The sequence below is a fragment of the Argopecten irradians genome, chromosome 2 (assembly GCF_041381155.1).
Source record: "Argopecten irradians isolate NY chromosome 2, Ai_NY, whole genome shotgun sequence".
Lineage (NCBI taxonomy): Eukaryota > Metazoa > Mollusca > Bivalvia > Pectinida > Pectinidae > Argopecten > Argopecten irradians.
In genome coordinates this window covers 52,156,752-52,178,032 of record NC_091135.1, presented here as the reverse complement: position 1 = coordinate 52,178,032, position 21,281 = coordinate 52,156,752, and the positions used below count along the sequence as shown (strand labels likewise).

The 21,281-nt window shown below is 34.9% G+C and overlaps 1 protein-coding gene across 2 annotated transcripts; it reads right to left on the bottom strand.

Moving 5' to 3' along the window:
- Positions 1-564: 564 nt before the first annotated feature.
- LOC138315885 (probable arginine--tRNA ligase, mitochondrial) lies at positions 565-20,549 on the bottom strand. 2 transcript variants are annotated; one of them, XM_069257202.1, is made up of 19 exons: positions 20,420-20,549; positions 18,696-18,787; positions 18,100-18,202; positions 17,095-17,193; positions 16,531-16,625; positions 14,756-14,895; positions 14,405-14,481; positions 13,907-14,012; positions 11,535-11,608; positions 10,435-10,541; positions 9,543-9,638; positions 8,495-8,555; positions 8,139-8,215; positions 7,449-7,582; positions 6,538-6,718; positions 5,816-5,917; positions 1,836-1,910; positions 1,575-1,638; positions 565-900 (listed from the first exon to the last, which is right to left on the bottom strand). In XM_069257202.1, the coding sequence occupies exons 1-19, from the start codon at positions 20,453-20,455 to the stop codon at positions 814-816; spliced, it is 1,806 nt and encodes a 601-aa protein (XP_069113303.1). In that variant the 5' UTR covers positions 20,456-20,549; the 3' UTR covers positions 565-813. The 2 variants fall into 2 exon arrangements, with proteins under 2 accessions (XP_069113303.1, XP_069113304.1); XM_069257203.1 differs by lacking the exons at positions 18,696-18,787; positions 20,420-20,549 and adding an exon at positions 17,334-17,408.
- Positions 20,550-21,281: the final 732 nt, after the last annotated feature.

The window sequence follows — 21,281 nt, the reverse complement described above, 5'->3', positions numbered from 1 at the left end:
AACGTCTTATTCCCCACCTTTATCTACAATTTCTGTCCAACCCTCTAGAACGGTTAATAGATACATTTGCGTGGATTGTCCCCGAGACGAATCCAAATTGTTTCGCACTTAAGCGATTATTATTGTCCATGTGCTTAACTATACTATTCCTAACTAATTTTTCTAGGGTTTTTACAATAACACTTGCGAGACTAACAGGTCTACAATTTCCTGGTTCTGATTTTGAACCTTTCTTAAATATAGCAGTTATGTTGGCTTCTTTCAAACTCATTTTGTGTCATCTCAGTTACAGTATAGTTTCCAGATAAATGCCCATTATTCTGGGATAATCTTGACCCTAAACCCTTTAACGGACAATTTCTTATTCTAACACAAGAAATCTACGGCTTTGTGTTATGTATTGGTAGAATGTCGGAAACGTCAACCATTTGGTCACAGTTATCTTATTCGAATTACAATTCAAATTTTAATTAGTGAGATCTTAAAAGGTTACATATTTCTATAATTCTATAGGCCTATATGTGAAAACTTCCTGTTTAAAAACAAGATAAGAAAATGTGTGTATTTTTTAAATACTTTATTGGCATATTTTAATCTCTTCTCTACTCACAGCCTTTCAGCATCTTGCATATAAACACACATTCTTTTACACTACACATTTATACACACTTTCAAACATGATTGATCATCAGTCGATATATAAGTTAACCCCAAAACAATGTTCTTCCATTACAATCCTATATATCACATAATTATAGTCTTATACAGAGAATCCTCACTATCACATTATTATAGAAATCCTATCACATTAGGTCACATTTTCTCCAGAGCTGTGATTCCAAGTAACTCCAGGCCATTTGCATATACTGTTCTACAACAGTGAAACAACTGTAGTCTTGCCTGAAATATATAAAAAAAAAATCAAAATTCATTGACACTGATTTCACACCTCTTAAAGTAAAAGAATTAGGATTACAAGAGAGTTAGTTACTGGTTTACATGGCTCCACCTATTACTAGACTTTGTCTCACCAACTAAGCTTGTCATGATACAAGTAAAGTATACTGAATAACATGACAATGTATTTGTGTACCATTGAAGTTTTCATGTTTTCTTGGCTGCTATCGAACCAAGAAAATAAAAACAACAATGTCTGTTTTATACATTTGTTTCAAAGACTAATTACAAATAATTCTACCTACATATATAATGATTTGAGATTTTCAAATCACCAAAGAATACATGTAGCCATGACAATTTGCTGTTATAGAAATTAAATAATTCATATTTAAGTATGGTTTAATATACATGTAATTGACAACACGTGGTGATCAACATATTAACTAATTTCTAATTAACATAAAAATTACCAGGTAATACCTGATTAACACATTAATGGATTCTTGACTAACATATTTATGGATTCCTGAATCGGTGATGATTAATAAATTAATGGAATCCTGAATCACAGTTCCCTTGGCTTGATTTCACTCATCAATGTAAAAGTTATGTAAATATTTCTTTTGTTGATTTCAATACAATTGTACATGTATATATATATATGTATGACTGACCTTGGCTACGTTTGGATCTTGGTCCTTTACCTGTAGTTTTTCAAGGGCCGAGTTGATCTGATTTCTGTAAAGAACACGATGACCATTACCTAAGATTATTCTTATAGTTGAAGTATCTACAACATTGGTCATGTATAACATGCAGTATTGTTTTAAATGTTTAAGAAAATCACCCAGAGATATTGGCACAGTAATGTGAATACTAGCTGGTCCGAAATAAAAATGGAGGTTAATAGTTTTGTAGTAAAATGGTTACTATACCTGAAAGTATTTAAGAATTGAGCAATCTCATAGGGGTCTGCATTTTGAACAGCAGACTCCACAACAGTTTCATACCTGGAAAATCAGTAAATACATTTATACATGTACTGTTAACCAACGTGTGATTTATTTTTGTGTAAAAGTAAAAAGATTCAGTACATTACAGTAGAGTGCATTACCTCTAAATCGCAAAAATTAAATCACTATGAAAATGTCTTCGCATGGTCATGAAAACATGAAATTAAGTCGCCACAGAAATCAATTGGTTTACAGCAAATCATTCTATACATCCATTATTTTGATTTATTTATCCACAATACAGTCAAGCCCTGTTATATGGAGGTGAACAGGACCATGGAGCTACTTTGTCCTTCCGTATTAATGAGATAATCTACTTTCATTATCTGGTAAGCTGAAATTTAATTAGCCTGCAATACTCTGACTTTGACACCAGACTTCGACATTATGACAGCTAGATGTCTGGTGTAGGGCCAGAGTGCATGCTATATCAAAAGGTGGAACTCATCGACACCCTTTGGTATCGGGCCAGGTCATCTTCAATTGAGACTGCTTAAAAAACATTACGACCGAGAAGCGTCACTTAACTTGATCTTTTCAACAAATAAATAATTTATCTACCCATAGCAATCCATTTTATCATGCATGCATGTCATATTATGCCAATACAGTAGTTTCCTTTACGCAACTTAAAATCTTCCTCCTCGACGTCACCATTTTCTCATAGTATGCAAATCGCCTCTATTCTCGATGGATTGCTATATTTGGGTAGATAAATTACAGTGGACCCTCAATAATCTGGACACCTTCGTTCCCAGCCTAAACCGTCCGGATTCCGAAAGCCATCATTAATTGTGTACTATGTATGCATATAGCTACATATCCCACTCTTGATCTGTCGTACGGCAAATTATGTTTCAAAATGCCTAACCAAGGATCAATATCATCAACGCTCTTGGCATAAAAACTTTGATAATAAATAGTTGTGAACATTTTAAGAACTAATTTAATTGTTATTTTGTATATTGTGTGTTTTTATTGACCATTTACACAAGTCTTTGCTTTCTGACTTACAGACGTGTGTAACAACCACGCGCCCGTTCACGTCTAATTTCGTGCACAATGCCATACAAGTGAAATTGTGTCGTAGCCTTTATATCTTATACCATAGACAATAAACTCAAATAGATTCACATACATGTATATTTAAAATACTTATTAATTTTGTGAGTATTATCTCACTTTATTGTATCCGAAACTCAGAGAAAAATGTGTGGCTAAAAATATTTTTTTGCGTATCCCTATAGAAAATCAATGAACCGTTACATGACTGCATGTACCAGTGTGAAAGGTGTACAGGTAAACGCCCGTGGCTATTACCTGGCAGCCATTGTTATGACAAAACAAACACTAGTGTCAATTGGTAGAGTGTATTGTACACATGACTGTAGCTGCCATGGCCTTGAATTTTCTCGGTAGTGGCAACATCAAATTGTCTGGATAATTGTGTGAATTTATTAACGAAAATTACATTCCATTCCCAAAATGGAGTTCCGGATTCGGAATCCACGTGGCGACATCAAATTGTCTGGATAATTGTGTGAATTTATTGACGAAAATTACATTCCGTTCACAAAATGAAGTTCCGGTTTCGAATTTCTGGACTAGTGAGTATAAATAACGCTACGGAAATCCGTTCCCTCACATTTCCGTCCGGATAATCGGTGTCTGGATTATTGCGGGTCCATTGTATTCATTTGTTGAAAAGACCAAGGTAAGTGGGGTTTCTCGGAGGTCAGCTGAATTGGAGATGACCTGACCCGATTCCAAATAGTGTCCGCGGGTTCCACCTTTTGCGCTCAGGCCCTACATCAGACATCTATCTGTCACAATGTCTAAGTCTGGTGTCAGGGCCAGAGTATCTCTGGCTACAATTTAATTAACTGTAAATGTACTTAGTGCAAATTTGAATTTCTAAACAAGAGGCCCAAAGGGCCTGTATCGCTCACCTGGTTTGTAAATCCAAGTAATGTTCTGAATACAGGTTCATTGTTTCTTTTCTGAAGGAATTTTAATATTAACCTCTAAATCCCCTATTGGGCCCCACCCCTCCTGCCCCCAGGGGGTCAGAGCCAAAATTTATACCCCAGGGGGCCAGAGCCAAAATTTATACAAGTTCTGTTCCCCTTCCAAAAAGGATGTTTGTGGCCAAATTTGGTTACATTCCATGCAGAACTCTATGACTAGTAGCGATTTAAAGGATTTACCTTTATTTCTCCTATTGGGCCCCCCCTCTCCTGCCCCCGGAGGGTCAGAGCCAAAATTTATATAAGTTCTGTTCTCCTACCCCAAGGATGTTTATGGCCAAATTTAGTTACAATCCATGCAGAACTCTAGGACAAGTACCGATTTATAGGATTTACCTATAATTCCCCTATTGGGCCCCGCCCCTTCTGCCCCCCGGGACCAGAGCCAAAATTTATACAAACTCAGTTCTTATTCTCCCAAGGATATTTCTGGCCAAATTTGGTTACATTCCATGCAGAACTCTATGACTAGTAGCGATTTAAAGGATTTACCTCTATTTCCCCTATTGGGCCCCACCCCTCCAGCCCCCGAGGAGCCAGAGCCAAAATTAATACAAGTTCTGTTCCCCTTCCCCCAAGGATGTTTGTGGCCAAATTTGGTTACAATCCATGTAGAACTCTATGACTAGTAGCGATTTAAAGGATTTACCTCTTTTTCCCCTATTGGGCCCCACCCCTCCTGCCCCCGGGGGGTCAGCGCCAAAATTTATACAAATTCTGTTCCCCTTCCCCCAAGGATGTTTGTAGCCAAATATGGTTACAATTCATGTAGAACTCTATGACTAGTAGTGATTTAAAGGATTTACCTCTATTTCCCCTATTGGGCCCCGCTCCTCCTGCCCCCGGGGAGTCAGAGCCAAAATTTATACAAGTTCTGTTTCCCTTCCCCTAAGGATGTTTCTGGCCAAATTTGGTTACATTTCATGTAGAACTCTATGACTAGTAGCGATTTAAAAGATTTATCTCTATTTCCCCTATTGGGCCCCGCCCCTCTTGCCCCTGGGGGATCAGAGCCAAAATTTATACAAGTTCTGTTTTCCCCCTTCCCCCCATGATGTTTGTGGCTAATTTTGGTTACAGTCCATGCAGAACTCTAGGACAAGTAGCGTTTTAAAGGATTTACCTCTATTTCCCCTATTGGGCCCTGCCCCTCCTGCCCCCGGGGAGTCAGAGCCAAAATTTATACAAGTTCTGTTCCCCCTCCCCCAAGGATGTTTGTAGCCAAATTTGGTTACAATCCATGCAGAACTCTAGGACAAGTAGCGATTTATAGGATTTACCTCTATTTCCTCTATTGGGCCCCGCTCCTCCTGCCCCCGGGTGGTAAGAGCCAAAATTTTTACAATTTCTGTTCTCCCTCCCTCAAGGATGCTTGTGGCCAAATTTGGTTACAATCCATGCAGAACTCTATGACTAGTAGCGATTTAAAGGAAATGTTGACGGATGGACGGACGACAGACGGACGGACAGACGACGGACGCCGCACCATGACATAAGCTCACCGGCCCTTCGTGCCAGGTGAGCAATAGATGACTTTTGTACATAGATATGATGTCCAATTTCAATTTTGATGTTTTTGGATCCGTCCCAAAATACATCTTCCACACATGAAGAAAATAAACGTGAAAGTCCAGAAAGATCTTTTCAGAATTTTATGAGATATAGAGGTAACAATATATATGTATCAAAATTCAACATGGCTGTCTGTTGGCCATGTTGGTTTCAGATCAATCGGTCCAAAATGGCACAATTAAAAACTATGAGATTTGAGAAAGATAATTTCAGTACTTTTGGAAAAATAGCAATAAGAAGATTATTGTTATGTATGACAGATGATATGGTTATATACAGGATAAGAATAAAACATTTGCTTACTGTAAAATAGCTTTGATAAGCCTGATAGCCTCAATTTCAGTTAGCATACGGAGGTCAATCTCACCATGATCCATCTCAGGTGTGTAGTATAAAGACAATAGACTGAAACATACAGGTGTTTTACATACAGGTACACTACACAACTGACAGGTGATCTCCTTACACACTCGATCACACAGATAAAATGAGTCACAATAATACCATCCTCGATACCCTAGGAGTTAGTATCACTGTCATGATATCCATCCCTAAAATATGCCATAGCAAAACTGAAGGCTCTGTGGGCGACAACAGATTGGGAAGTAGTTTGGTCCTTTGAAGTATATCAAAAGAATCAAATAATGGTACATTGTATGGCTTTGAAGTTTGGGATTGCTCTCTGCATAATCTTCAAAGGAAGAGTCTATAGACCTGTAATTGGTCAGGGTTTTTTTTCTCTTAAAATGCCATCAGTTTTGCTATGACATATTCCAGGGAGGAAATGATGACAGTAGTAGTAACCCCTGGAATGTCGAGGATGCCATTATACAAATAAACTGAATCATAATGATACATCATGATAAAGGTAATTTAGTGACACTTCAAATTGAAACCCTTTTACGAAAACATTTTAAATTACTGCCGGAAACAATAGCACAAAGACCCAAGTGTTTTTAAGGATAGATTGTCATCTATATAAATTAGTCACCCCAGAATTACTATGTTGTATGTTAAGTCCTTACCTACATAAACGTGCATGACAGTAGTGAATTAAACTCCCCTGCATAACACCTTTCTGAATTAATTCATTCCAATTAAAAACATAGTCCTTCTTCTTCGGGTATTTTAGATCCCAGAACACCAATGTCGTCAGGGTAAGAATGTCAGCAGCTTGTTCCCTCTCGTGTCCTTCCACTTTGGTTGCTGGAAGCATAATCGTAAAAATGTAATGAAAATCTCTTCCCTAAAGTTTATTTTGAGTACTGAAGCAGCAATACAATCCATGCCGATCTGTGTAAGCTAGTACAGTGAACTTAACCTTGACTTGATAATCTTGAAACTCCATCTTCTTGGAGGTATTTTGATTCTATACAGGAACAAGTTGTGTGATGAAAATCAATGAAGAAATTAAGCCACTTGAGTATCAAAATGATTTCCCTATAACAATGGTGACCTTAATCTTGACTTAACGCTCTCAAACACAAATCGGTCATAGATGTTTTGATTCTTTTAATTTACTATCTGGTGGATATCAATAAAGAAATGAAGCTACCAGAGTGCTTACAATAACTATAAATACCAACAGTGATTGTAACCGTCACCTAACAATTAACCCTGAAAATTGGATTCTAGGGGTCAGTTTCTCTTGTTTAATATCATATTTTATCAGCTACTGCCAGGTCATTTCAAATGCCAGATTTAGGAGGTCAAGGAAAGACTTATGATCGGAACCTGGAAGTTGGAGTTATTCTATACCCATAGGTGAATGACCTTGACATTTTTAACAACTTGGCCATTGTGCCCTCAAAAACGAATGAATGATACAGTGTAAATGGAACATGGACTGAGAGGATACTGGTGAGAGAGGAAGAAAGGTATTTTGTGAAATTGGAAATGGAAGAAGGACATGTTTAAAATCATCAGTAGCCCTTACTTTTAGTGTTGTGCATATTTTCTAGTATAACTTTTTTCACGTCGCGTAGAAGGTGAGACAATAAGACAACAGTTCCCCTCCTAGTGCTCATGCCAGCGATCCTCCCAAATGCTATGTGAAGAGTGTCCTCGTGCCTAAAATATAACAAAAGGTCCATAGGGACTGTATTACTTCAAAAGATAGTTAAGTTATCTTGAAAAAGTGTTCATTTTTAAGCAAAAGGCATTTTATTTTGACCATTTAAAGATAAGCATATATTTCACAGGATTTGACGTTGCCATTTATGTATTTGGGAGCATATTTCGATTGCACACTTTTAGTTTTTTGAACAGTTTAACTTCTTGAAACGACTTATGCCACTTTCCTAAGCCAGATTTTTCTTCTTAACTTATTAACTCCCCTTTAGAAAAGATAAATCAGTAAATGACTGACAGCTGGTTTACTTATGCATTGTTGTATTTAGGTATATAATGCCACCAAGATGCCATTACAAATCTGTAATGTCTCAAAAATATTTTTGTAATTTATAAGAAAACCTACCATATACATCAGTAATGCACTAAACATGATTGTATCAATAATGCAATCATATTTAGTTCGTGTGAAACTCTTGTTTTGACATCAAGTTTTTACTAAATTTGTTTTAGATTGCACATGGAATACAAGCTACATAACAATAACAAACTTCACCTTTTGGCCCACTCCACATCAAGTTCTTTTAGTATCCTAGCAAGCTGTTTAAAATGGAGATACTGTCCTTGCTCCACCTATGTAGAAAATACAAATGGAAATAATAAATGCTACACAAACTGGTTGGCTTTACCAATATCTATCTACATGTACCATATTAGGGTGACCTGCCTATGATGGATCCTACTCTACTCTCCAGCAGTTAGGGCAAATTATTGTACCAGCTATATTATGTGTGTACAATCAATGAATACATTTTAGAGCATAAAATGTACTAGATTTAGGATTTTATCTTTTATCTCCTATTTGAACAACTTTTCCCCTGATTTAGACGAAGTGACATTATCAATACTTACAACATAGTGACATCTATCCAACTGATATCTCTTGTGTCTGTCTAAAGCTGCTGCCACATCTCTATAAACCACAAAACAAATTGTAGGATTTTAAAGTGTCATACAGACAATAAGGTAATATTTCAGAGAAACAATGCAAACATTGACAATGCAATTCTACACTAGCCTACCATAAAACCCAAAACATATTATATGGATAAAACCATTACCTGTATCTTATTTTACTCTTTTTGCTTTTTTCATAATTTGAATGTAGGGTAAGAATAAACAAGCTTACAGTAAGTTTTGCAAGCAACACACGTCCCCTGCCATCAATTACATTTTTTAATCTATGGCCAGTTATTATTGCTTAGTTATGCTAACATTGTATGAAGTTTGAACAAATTCTGTTATCGTACGGAAACGAAAATTTGTGAAACAAACTATTTTTCGTAATAGTGACCTTTCGATCCCAAATTCAATCCCAAGCTATGTTTTCTCCAATGTTACTATTGCATGAAGTTTGAACAAATTTCGTTCATGTCTGAAGTTATCATTTGGAACTAAAATTTGTAAAACAATCTATTAAAGTAACAGTGACCTTTGTAGTTGACTTTTTGACCCCAAATCAAATCCCAAGCTGTATTTTCTTATATGCTACCATTGTGTGAAGTTTGATCAAATCCGTTAATTTTTTCTCAAGTTATCGTCTGGAAACGAAATCCGGACAGACAGACAGACAGACAGACAGACAGACCGGAACAAACACTATAACAGTACCCTCCGGTTTCCCTGGCAGTGGATTAAAAAGTTGACCTGGGAAGTGAAACATTTGTAACAACGTACTGTCTAAAACAGAGAAGGCTGTGGTGGCCCAGGGGTTAAGAGGTTTTGACAAATGTTCACAAGCCCTAGATTTCTAGTTCAAATACAAATTAGGCAGTTGCCAGGTACTGATTGAGGTCAGTGGTTTTTCTCTGGGTACTACAGCTTTCCTCAACCTTTTAAAACCTGGCGTATCATTTAATGACCCTGGCTGTTAATAGGATGTTAAAATAATCAAACCTACCTGGTGAGGTATAAAGATGTCCCATTACTTCTGACTAGTACTGCCTCCTCAACTAGTCCGTCAGGTTTTAACTTCATGTAGCCGACACCCGTTTCACTATAATCAGAGCATCACAAATTCTTACTAAGTAACCTGTGATGGGAAACTTCAGGATTTTGGCAGCAGAAAAATATGAACAAATAGCTGCACCAAACTTCATTTTGAAAATAAATCATTTTTTTAAGATAGTCATTCTTTACATTTGATAATGTGTACATCTATGAGGGGATATAAAGACCAATTGTTGATGGCATAAAAATAAATCAACTTCATGAACAGACTGTCAGCTCAGCAAAATTAACAAAATATTGTCTATGATTTTTTTGCATGAGATTTTGTTTTTTACTTTTGGCGATTTCTGATGCCAGATATGCACATGATAAACAATCACAAATATTTAAACAAAGCAATATTTTTTTTCTATATAATAGTTATATCTTATTTTATTCTTCTTCTAACTAATTTTGTTCTTCCTAACATTTCCCTGACAGTGACATCGCCTCACATTTAGCCTTCTGTTGAGCACTCTCCCCTGTGAGGTACGTAGGCTCTGGGTTCTGTCCCCTGGCCGAGACACACCAAAGTCTATAAAAAGGTAGTTTCTGCCCCTGTTTAGTGCTCAGCAACAGTTCCACAATACAAGAAGACACAACACGAATATACAGCAGTCTCCCAAAACATGCACTGCGCACTTCACACAAGCTACTCACCTTATACATGGGAGACCGTCCTTACATGACCCTGGCTGTTACTAAGTCATCAATTAATCAAACAAACTTAGTTACATGGTCCCATTACAACCTTGGAGACAAGTAGACTTTATAAATTGGTTTATATGAAACGTTGTTTTTACCTTCGGAACTTGAGCAGTCCTTTTTGTTTTAAATCCTCTAGCAATTGCTTTGTCTCATCTAAATACATGGATTCTCCTTCAATGTCTGTAAACTCTATCCCAAGTTTCTGCCAAGAAACAAAAGTACATACATGTATATAATTGTAACATATCGCATTACATATTTAAACAAATATTTCATCATAGAGGATTTTAAAACATTAATGTTTATTATCCTGAAAGTTACTGAGTGAGTTCCACAAAATGACACACACATCACATGTATACTACAATAAAACATAAGCTAAGTAATGAGTCAAGTTTATTTATGAGTTCAGTATTACATGGTTAAGTTTACTTATGAGTTCAGTATTACATGGTTAAGTTTACTTATGAGTTCAGTATTACATGGTTAAGTTTACTTATGAGTTCAGTATTACATTGTTAAGTTTACTTATGAGTTCAGTATTACATGGTTAAGTTTACTTATGAGTTCAGTATTACATGGTTAAGTTTACTTATTAGTTCAGTATTACATGGTTAAGTTTACTTATGAGTTCAGTATTACATGGTTAAGTTTACTTATGAGTTCAGTATTACATGGTTAAGTTTACTTATGAGTTCAGTATTACATGTTTAAGGTTACTCATGAGTTCAGTATTACATGGTTAAGTTTACTTATGAGTTCAGTATTACATGGTTAAGTTTACTTATGAGTTCAGTATTACATGGTTAAGTTTACTTATGAGTTCAGTATTACATGGTTAATTTTACTTATGAGTTGAGTATTACATGGTTAATTTTACTTTTATATGTGAAACTCAGTCTTTTATAATAACCATGTACCCTTTGATTTAGTTTTAAGCTTATTTTTTGTTTCATATGTCTCCTTGACAGACACAGTTTGGAAGTGGAGCAAAGTCACAGTAACCTGAGACAAAACACCAACCTTTGTTCATGAACATGTACTAAAGATTGTGCCAATTCAGACCTTTTCATGAAAGTCCTAAGCCAGGGCTGATCTTTTTTAGGTTTTACACTACTTGAATATTTGACTGAAGGAAAAGGTTTTTGAAATGGTGGATATGGTAACCATGAAGACATATGTTTTGTATAATCACCTTGTAGGTCTCCAGATAATTCTCTACACTTAAATCTCGACATTTCTTCCATAGTCTTAGTTCCTCAGGATCTCCTGTAATATAAAACATACAAAACTCTAACGGTGTAAATCAAGCTTCCATAATTGTATTACTGTAAATCAACACTTTTATTCGCGGCTATTTAATTTCACTAATTCAGTTTCAAAACAAGTTCGCAGTGATAAACTTTTGCAGAACAGACTATTGTTCTACTTTCATTACTTTTCCTGACATAAAGTATTTACTAGGTGTTACAGGTCTGCTTTTGAGAAACAGACTATAGCTGTTTACCTGCGTATGTATAGGAGATTTCAGAAAAGATGGCGATGACGTCACACAAAGGTACATCCGGGCGCTCAAAGGTACAACTCCTATATCTGTACACATAAACATTGAGGGAACACAGCCGCTTGCGATGTTTGTTTACATTTTATTGTAATAAATAGTACGACGATCCGAGAACTATTGCGTTATTTACATTTCGAAAAGTGTAAATAAAAATATTTTACAATAATTTACAATTTTAAACATATGGTATTCATATATTTTACTCTGTTTATACTCCATTTTCGACCGCCACGAGATAACACGGTCGCCATTACGTATAAACATTGACAGATATATTGCAAATATCAATTTGAAATTACAAATTAAATTCAAAGTCCCCCAAAATATAATTATAAGCAATTACTGTTTTCGAAGGGTTTCTTGATAAAACACCTTACGATGTGTGATTAGTACAAAATTAAACATTTGCTTTCGTAGATTACCCCCAAGCCCACGGCAGCCATTACAGTACAACCGAGAACCCGAATTTCGTCCGTTTTCAGTGTCATAAAATTACGTATTCTGGTTAATATTTTTGTCATCAATTTTGGGATTTAGTTTATAACATACAAATGAGTCAGTTTGTAGGTTAATTATATCATATTTTTAAACAAAACTTTGAGTATTTAGGATTCTCGAAGCCGTGCGCAATGTATCCTGGTCGGCATTTACATACAGTACTACGATCTGTAATTTATATCAATTTAAATGAAGTCTACCTAATATGTATTCAAATTATATAAAATTAATACCATTTCAATTGGAGACTTAACACAGCAGTCCATGGCATAAAAGCGGCTGAAAATGAAATATTAAAAATGAAATATGCAGCATGAAAACTGAACGATTTCACCATATATTATTTTTCGAGATCGGCAGCCATACATGTACGTGTACGTGTAACACAGTAGTTGATACAAGGGCATTCCATTAAAACAACATGTACATATTAAATAACGAAATATATATATCTTAAACAAGAACTTTTTTAGATAAAAGTGTTGGTAATCATTCATATGATTTATTTCCCCAACAATGCTGTGGCCTGCAGTGATCTACCAGCGATGAAGCCATACACGAGCGGCCGTGGTCTGGTCAGGTGGTTCACGTTTTGTTTATATCATATCGTGTTGTGAACAGCTTTTTCATGTTTAACAGAAACATGACACATTGAAATAAATCATTTATTCATAAACACCTTTTTCACAACCTCAATTTATACGTATGAACAAAATCGGGTACGTGTGATGGCCCGGCAGCGCTTCGATAGGTGGCTTCGACACTAAATCTACACTTGTTATATTTAGCAATAAACAAATGAAAATATAAAAATGTTAACATCCGTAACATGTGAAACAATAAGAAACCATTTCAAAATCAGAATTTGCAAGTGTGAAAGTATAAACTTTTGTCAAAGTATCGATTATGAAGCAGGGATGTACGTATCTGTTATTGTTTTTATCAGTCGCCATACTGTGTTTGTACCTTTGAGGACCCGGATGTAAACTTTCTGTGACGTCACGCCATCTTTTCTGAAATCTCCTATATGGTATAACCCAACAAACACGGCCGACACAAACACTGTCTCATGGGAATGGTATCGTGCTATGAATTGTTCTTTCTAGTTTGAACATAGATATTTTACTTCTGCATTAATAAAATCATTGTAATGTTAATTTTTGAACTATACAGTGATACATACAAATGTATTAATAATAATTTCGGCGATTAACTTTCACGATATTTAGTCGATCACAAAATTTGTGAAAGTAAATCGCATGGGAATAAAAGTAGGTTTACAGTAATTCTGCTGAATCTCTCTTTTTTAGGTTTCATATTGGACGTCCTCTTTCATTTAATTATCATTGTTTAACTTTTTTTGTGGCAGAAATATCCTAAGTAATATTGGGGATGTTTAACCCATCAAAAAATGTTCTATGGGGTCAAACTTAACGCAGAGGTGTCCAACTTTATTAGTCAATACAAATCAAAATACCAAACCAGGGAAATTTAGATGATTTTACCTTCTTCCAATCTTTGAAATATTTTCTGACTTTCAATTGTAGTCATTTTCTCATCCTCTGGCAAAGATCTTTCAGCCTCCTTTTCTTCATTTGCTCTGATGTAAAGCTAGAGAAATGGAAAAAAACATATATCACCAAATTTTTCCTGTATTGGAGTACATTTATTAATTTCTCAGCTTCTATCTGTCTGCCTGTTAACAGTAAGACTCAACTAAATACATATTTGTTCCAACATCAATTTTAGCTGTGTTTTCTGTGAAAATCACTGTCAAAAAAAATTAGCAATGAAGAGAAATTGGACTAGGTTGATCATTGGTGACCAGATAGCTCAATTGATAAAGCATCTGGCTAGTGTTCAGAGGTCCCAGGTTCGAGCCCCTGTCTGGCTACTACATTTTCTTCTCTCCTGTTAAAATAAGATAACTTTTTACCATTTTTTAAAAACAAAGTTATGATACATTTTTAGCACTGATGAGTAACAGATAGTTCCACACTCACCTCAAGCATATACTCTACAGATTTACGATCAAGGATTTCCTCACTGCCGCTTTTTCTTAAATTGTGTACCATCAGCCCTATAACAAGGAAAGGGAGATAATTCAACATTAAAATATTTTTCTGAATAGCGACAGCAATTTAGAAAATAATCATTTTTTATGTGCATGTCCCGATGTATACCTGTCAGAATAGAACAATGAGTTTTAAACAGCTCCTATTATGATTATGCATAATAATCATTATCATGATATCATCACAATGTAACAGGCTTCAGACAGCCATCTACTGTGATTTCTGGCATAGCCATTCACTGTAATGTTGTAATTATCATTGTGGCTTCAATATACACACCATACTGAATGCCCCAGTCACCCAGGTAGTTTATCCTGAAAACCCTGTGACCACAGGCTTCATATAGGTTGGCTATGATGTTTCCTAGAATTGTAGATCTGAAGTGGCCAGCATGGAAAGGTTTGGCTATGTTAGGTGAGCTGTAAACATAACAGGAACATCATACTTATGTTCTGTTTAGACAATTGCAGACAGTATTCAGCCATGCCGAATGCTCTCTCACACAAACGTGTACATGCAAATTCAATGTTGGAATAAATGCTGAAGCATGAAATGCAAAATGAATGCAAAGTCCTGTGCAGTATCTGTTAGGTTTGATTGATAGCTGACAACCATCAATTGAAGTTTATTGCATTCATTTAATATACATTTCTGTCATTCATAATGTGGGAGGGTTACTATAATTATCATTTTATTATGATGACTCATATTTATCTATTTAGAATTAAGGACTAAGCATGTAATGTAAATCACTTCTCTGGTGCAGTTGAACATCAATAACTCACCGTAATCAAAAGTTTGTGAGCATCATGGCTAATCATAGATCGTGCAGATGTGTGATTTATTGTGTTGCTTTTCCCGAAACATACATTTTTCACATATTGTGTCAAAACCTTGAGTTGCACTCCTGCAAAACCTGAGTGTTTTGTCCTAAGTCTTAACAGCTAATCTATATGTCACATGTACCTGTATTTGTGGTATGTTGCCTAGAATTTGACAAATGTATGGTTGGAGGATTGCATTGTTTAGATACAGGTAAGGTAAGTATCACCGAGTGGATCTACCTGATTGGTCAGCTAGGTTATTGTCTTTGGTTTGTGTACAGAATAGATTGAAATTCCATTATTCAGCATTTTCCCTCTAAAACTCCTTAGTTAAAAATTCTCAAGTTTTTGTTTTTTTTTTTGTCTGATTTTCTTCTTCCACTTTTTTGTCTGTGAGGCATTCCATTAGAGATATTTCATTCTTCCACAACTGTAAGTTACTGTTTTTTATCAATTATATATATATACTGTACATTTTTAAGTGTTTCTACTGGTAATCTTTCATAGATAACATAATGAATCAATATAACTAGAATTCCACCGAAGTGGATGTGTCGCCTCCACAGCATCACAAAAAATAGTTATTACAGTTGAAAATATTGTTAATAATTAGGTGAAGTTATAAAGTCCGAAACTCTTGCAATCTAATATTGACAGAGGGGTTTTGACCATACAGATAAAACCCATCTAAGATCTTTTGGGGCATTGATAGAAAGAAAGCAATATACCAAATTTGGTTGAAATTGGACAATAAATACTAAATTTATCGAGCGGAAACCATGGATTTATCTGTTTTGAAGATTTTAAAGTCCCGTAACTCTTGCAATTATTGACAAATTTTGACCATTATTGAACTCATCTGAGATCTCATTGATATAAAGCAATATACCAAATTGGTTGAAAATGGAAAATAAATAATTAAGTACGGAAACCATTTCCCGGATGCTGACACAGACAACGATGCTGACATAGGGATACTTAAGTGTCGCCCTTGCGTTGCAGGCAACACAATAAAAACCATAATATACAGTTACACCTTAACGACCATCTCTTTATAGACAGGTTTTACTGTACATGCATGTAATTATGTCTCTCATATAGTACAATAAGGGAGCTTGTTTTTTATGGCAATAAATAGCAGCTATGACAATGTTTATGTTTATATTACCTATCCGCTATAGCAAATACATGATACATTACCTGTGTTGTATAAGAAATAGATAATATTACCTGTACTCTACAAGAATTCGCTGTTTCTCTGTGTCCTCTGATAATGTCACTGTACCATATCGGTTCTTCTGTTCCCGTACCATTTTCAGAGCAGTCTACAGAAGCACACGGAATATTTTATGATTAATTTCACCAAAAAAATCTTAGGACAACATCATACTATAGGAGGTCTGAGGCCTTCTTAACTTACCTCAGAGATATTATCACCGATATATCATATATTCAATTTTTTCAAAACCTTGCGGCAATATTACCACTTCATTTATTTTTGCTTTGAAATTTTTCAATACAAAATATAATCAAACTTCAACAAAGTCTGAAGAATAGAACACAAAATGAACCAACCCTATATCCAGTAAAGGATTTTACAAATATCATTCTGTTTTTGTAGGAAATGTTTTCAGGTAAAATCTTCTTTTCTGTATTTCACACCGTTTAATTGGAGAATAACAATTCCGTCTTAATCATGGAATCATTAAAATTAAATCATGTCTTATTACAAAATACAAAATTTACTGGAATCAAAAATATAAATTAGTCATTGATTTAAGAAACATTACTTACCTGAAAAGCATAACTTTGGGAAAATGTGAAGGAATGCTCTTTATATTTATTATTTTGATCAACAACCCAAGGTGACAAATCCTCAGATCCTGTTACATTCTACAACAATAGAAATCATTGTTATTCACAATTCTATAGCACTTCATCATACTCTTGAACAAGATTATTTTTTCATTATTTTTTCTGACTAACATGAGGAAATGATGGGACAGTGAAATGTACCTCAACACGACTTTTACCTCACAAATGGCAGGCCTGGGTACATGGTGATGATGTCATGTTGTAAGTAAACTGTTACTGCCAGAATGACAGACCTGTAACCATATAAACTGTTAAAGCCATATTGACAACTATCTTTGCTCAAGGGGAAATGTAAAGTGAGCATTAAACATAGATTTTGTTAAGTGACTTGTTGAATGCAGTCAGTGTGCTACTGTATAAATGATGTACTATAGCCATATGTAATTATTTAATTTACTTATCCGCGGCTCTGTCTCACTAATATCAAAGAGCTCTTTGTAAGTGCTTACATCAATTTTGGAAAAATTTATTTTGTGGTAAATTGAGAGGATTTCCACATATGGTATGTAATTTTTTGGTGAATTTTGTTTAATTTTTCTCAATCATTCCTACTGAGAATGGAGAACATGTTTGACCCCCAAAAGACCTGTTACTTCCTCCATTTAGAAACAATGTTTGTAAACAGTGCCCATTCCCCTTATTTCTCTTCAGTTTTTTTTTATACCAACATACTAGCGAATGCATTCATTCTACCTCATAAAAAAAATCTTGGTTGATTATGATTAAGGAAAGGAACAAAGTATTCAAGAATTACAAGTTTTATCACTTCATTTTTACATATCTAGAATGTATTCCTTAGCAGATTAAAAGTTGCCTAATATCTGGTGTATATCATGTGATTTACATTGACAAAGACATATATAATCTTTGGATGCTTCTTAAGAGCAAATAAGATATAATAAAGATACAGCAATAGATAGATACCTGGTTATTGATGTCATCTACACTTAGTGAAGAAATTCTATTTTGGGGAATTCCTAGTTTCTCTGCTAATGCAGTTGGTTTGTATAGGATTTGATCATTGTTTCTGTAAAAAAAAAATTAAAAAAAAAATAATACATCAACATTGATTGCATAGGTTACATGGAGTCAAAATAATTACAAAATCCATCCATGAACATTTTTTTCATTCCTATTTTTGTGAAATGATAACCATCAACAGAACAATACACAAATTTTTCCAAGAGCATAAAATTTCTCATTAGGACATTGAAAAAGAAATTGCTCATTTTCACTACCCAAGTATAAGGGAAAAATTTTCTGGTTACAATGCCAGTACTAACATCAAAACTCTTTGGATTAGAGGAAAAGTGATAGAATGTTAAACAACTTAAACCATTTGGCCAATATAGCCCCGAGTTGTATATTGTCATATTGTAGCACTTTTACATATACACTGTATAATACTGCTCAGAAATAATACCGACATCTATACATATATATACCCAGTACTCCCAGTAGTGTGTCTAATTATTTTAATGACTTGACAATCATGATGTATTAGAAGAAAAAATACCAACACTTTATATTTGAAGTTTTTCTTCAGTGCTATCTCCTCATTTCTCCCTATGTTGCCCAGATCAGCATCCTTTGCTTGAGCTGCTCGTATGAACTAACACAAAAAATATATATATCAAGTATATAGATATCACTAAATATTCACACACAACAAAATTGCTTTTCATGCCAAGAAGTTTATTTATATTATAGGAATCCTAATATTTCCTCTCGGCTGGCTATGTTGGTACCTTTCCTGACAGCCTCGCTTTCAAAGATTTATTTTTAGAACTGCTAAATATACACAGGCCTTTTCCATAATTTCAATGGTCAAAACTGGATAACATAAGCAGAACTTGACCGTCATTTTAATATGAAAAGCCAATGAACTCAAAGTCAATATTTTTTGGTGATATACATGTTTCATGATAATGTTTATAATCTAAGGTCAACCTTTGGAGTTCCATTACCCGTAATCCAGTAATATTAGATACACAACATTGAGAACTTCTGATAATGATTCGAAAGTGTCATGCTTTACCTCTAACATTATTGGAGTAGACTAGAGTTCCAATCTGCAGGAACCCTCAATGTCTAAAGGGGAAGCCTATCCTCTATAATATCTCATTTTACAATAAGACTGTCCAAGGGTGGATATAACGCCATTGATAGTAACCCATTCAGTATCGAGGATGGGGGACCAGAGATTTAGGCATGATAAAAGTCATTCATTTCAACAAACTTGAAACATGATCATAGTTCACACAAGTAAGTTTACAAGTTAAATATCAGTTATATGAGCACAGGTCTCTGTGCGGCCTTCAGCTGCGTAGAGCGAAGCTCTACTAACCATAACACGTGTGTGAGCATATAGAATCAAATATAGTATTCCTTGGACTTTGAAATCGTGTCCCGCAGGAAAAGTCTCGCACCTCCATGCAGGCAGCCATGTTTTAATTCTCGTTATCAGCATGACGAGATTTGAAATTTTCTGTACTAGACAAAATGTGTCATCAGGATACGCTTTAAAATTACTGTAAGTAGTTTTAATTTACACATATACAAGAACAATGCAATGGTTGGTTCAATATATACTGTGTATGTTCTCAACCACACGGCACCGTCAGCAGTGACGTCACAAAACCTGACGCCAAAGATGATGGCACAGATCCGCGCGTATTTTTGATAACATGGCATATTGCCAAGTTTTCTATGCATCTGATAAAAACAAGATTGAAGTATATTGAACAATTCTATTAGGATTATTTCGAATTATTTCTAACTATTGAGATTATATGCATGTCAATGAAATATATGTTATTGTTTATCTCGAATGAAGTTATGATGTTATAATCTTTTTTGCGCTCTTCTGAGGCTTTGCCTTAAATTTATATTTTTAGTCTTATTAAAAAGCAGTTGAAGGGGAAACTTGAAGTGATCGATATTTTTTCATGCAACCAGGTGATATAGCCCCCTATACACTATATAAAAATGGCCAACGGTACATTTCCTTCCTGATGTTTTATTCAGTATATAGGAGATATTTGTATATATCTATGCTAGTCAACATAGTCTACATATCACTATCATTGACAGAACGTCAAGCTCCTGAGATGTCAACAAAAAACAACCAACACCGACATGTAAGAGTCTGTCGTCTAATAAATTGTTTCAAAATGAATCTTTATTTAAGTGCATGATATTGTGTTAACATTTTACTGTGTGAACATTTTGTATAATTACTTACGCTTCTTATGAACTTCCGTCTCAAGTAAACAGCCATCCCTAATCTCTGCTATATTTGACACATGGGTCAATCCATGGGCGCATCCATTACAGTAACCCGGATGTAGTTTATGTACACGCAAAACGGCAATCTGTTTTGTGAATCCGGAATAGTAAATTGCATTGAATATGCTCATAGAGCGGTTTCTGAATCCTTACACGATAAAAACATTATGGGATTAATATGGTTATAAGATAGATACTGCATGTATACATGTTTCTTAGAACATAGAGGGGATTACCGCAATTTACAGGGGCAAATAACAGGGGCTTGAGAATTGGTTACACTTTATATCTATTTGGACCCACAGAGTGTCAATATGTCCATATAAGACCCCTACAAACGAGTTATGGACACTCTAGTTTCTCATTTTTTATAAACAGTAGCTTATTTTCAGTCTCCTGTAAGGCAAATCATTGTAAAGCCCGAAATTCTGGTGAAATAATGCTAGTACTCTAAAAATAAATCTGAAAATAATCTATTTTTCTGAAACGTTTTAGATATATTATTAAAGAATGAAGAAAAAATGTTTAAAATTACTATCAAACGGCATAACATAAATAGGGTCGTCGAGCACAAATACCATTAGCACGTACGTTACCCATCCCTCTTTGATAACTTTAACATATTTCTTTATTTCGCTCTGACACACTTACGTGTGTAACAAGAGGTCAAATCAATGTATTTCATTTTGACATGACGGAACACAACCAACATAGCATTAGTATAATACAATCAACACAACATATAGATATAATACAGAATATAATGGACTTAATTAATCTAATTATTAACTAATTGATAACTTTAGTACACATCTATG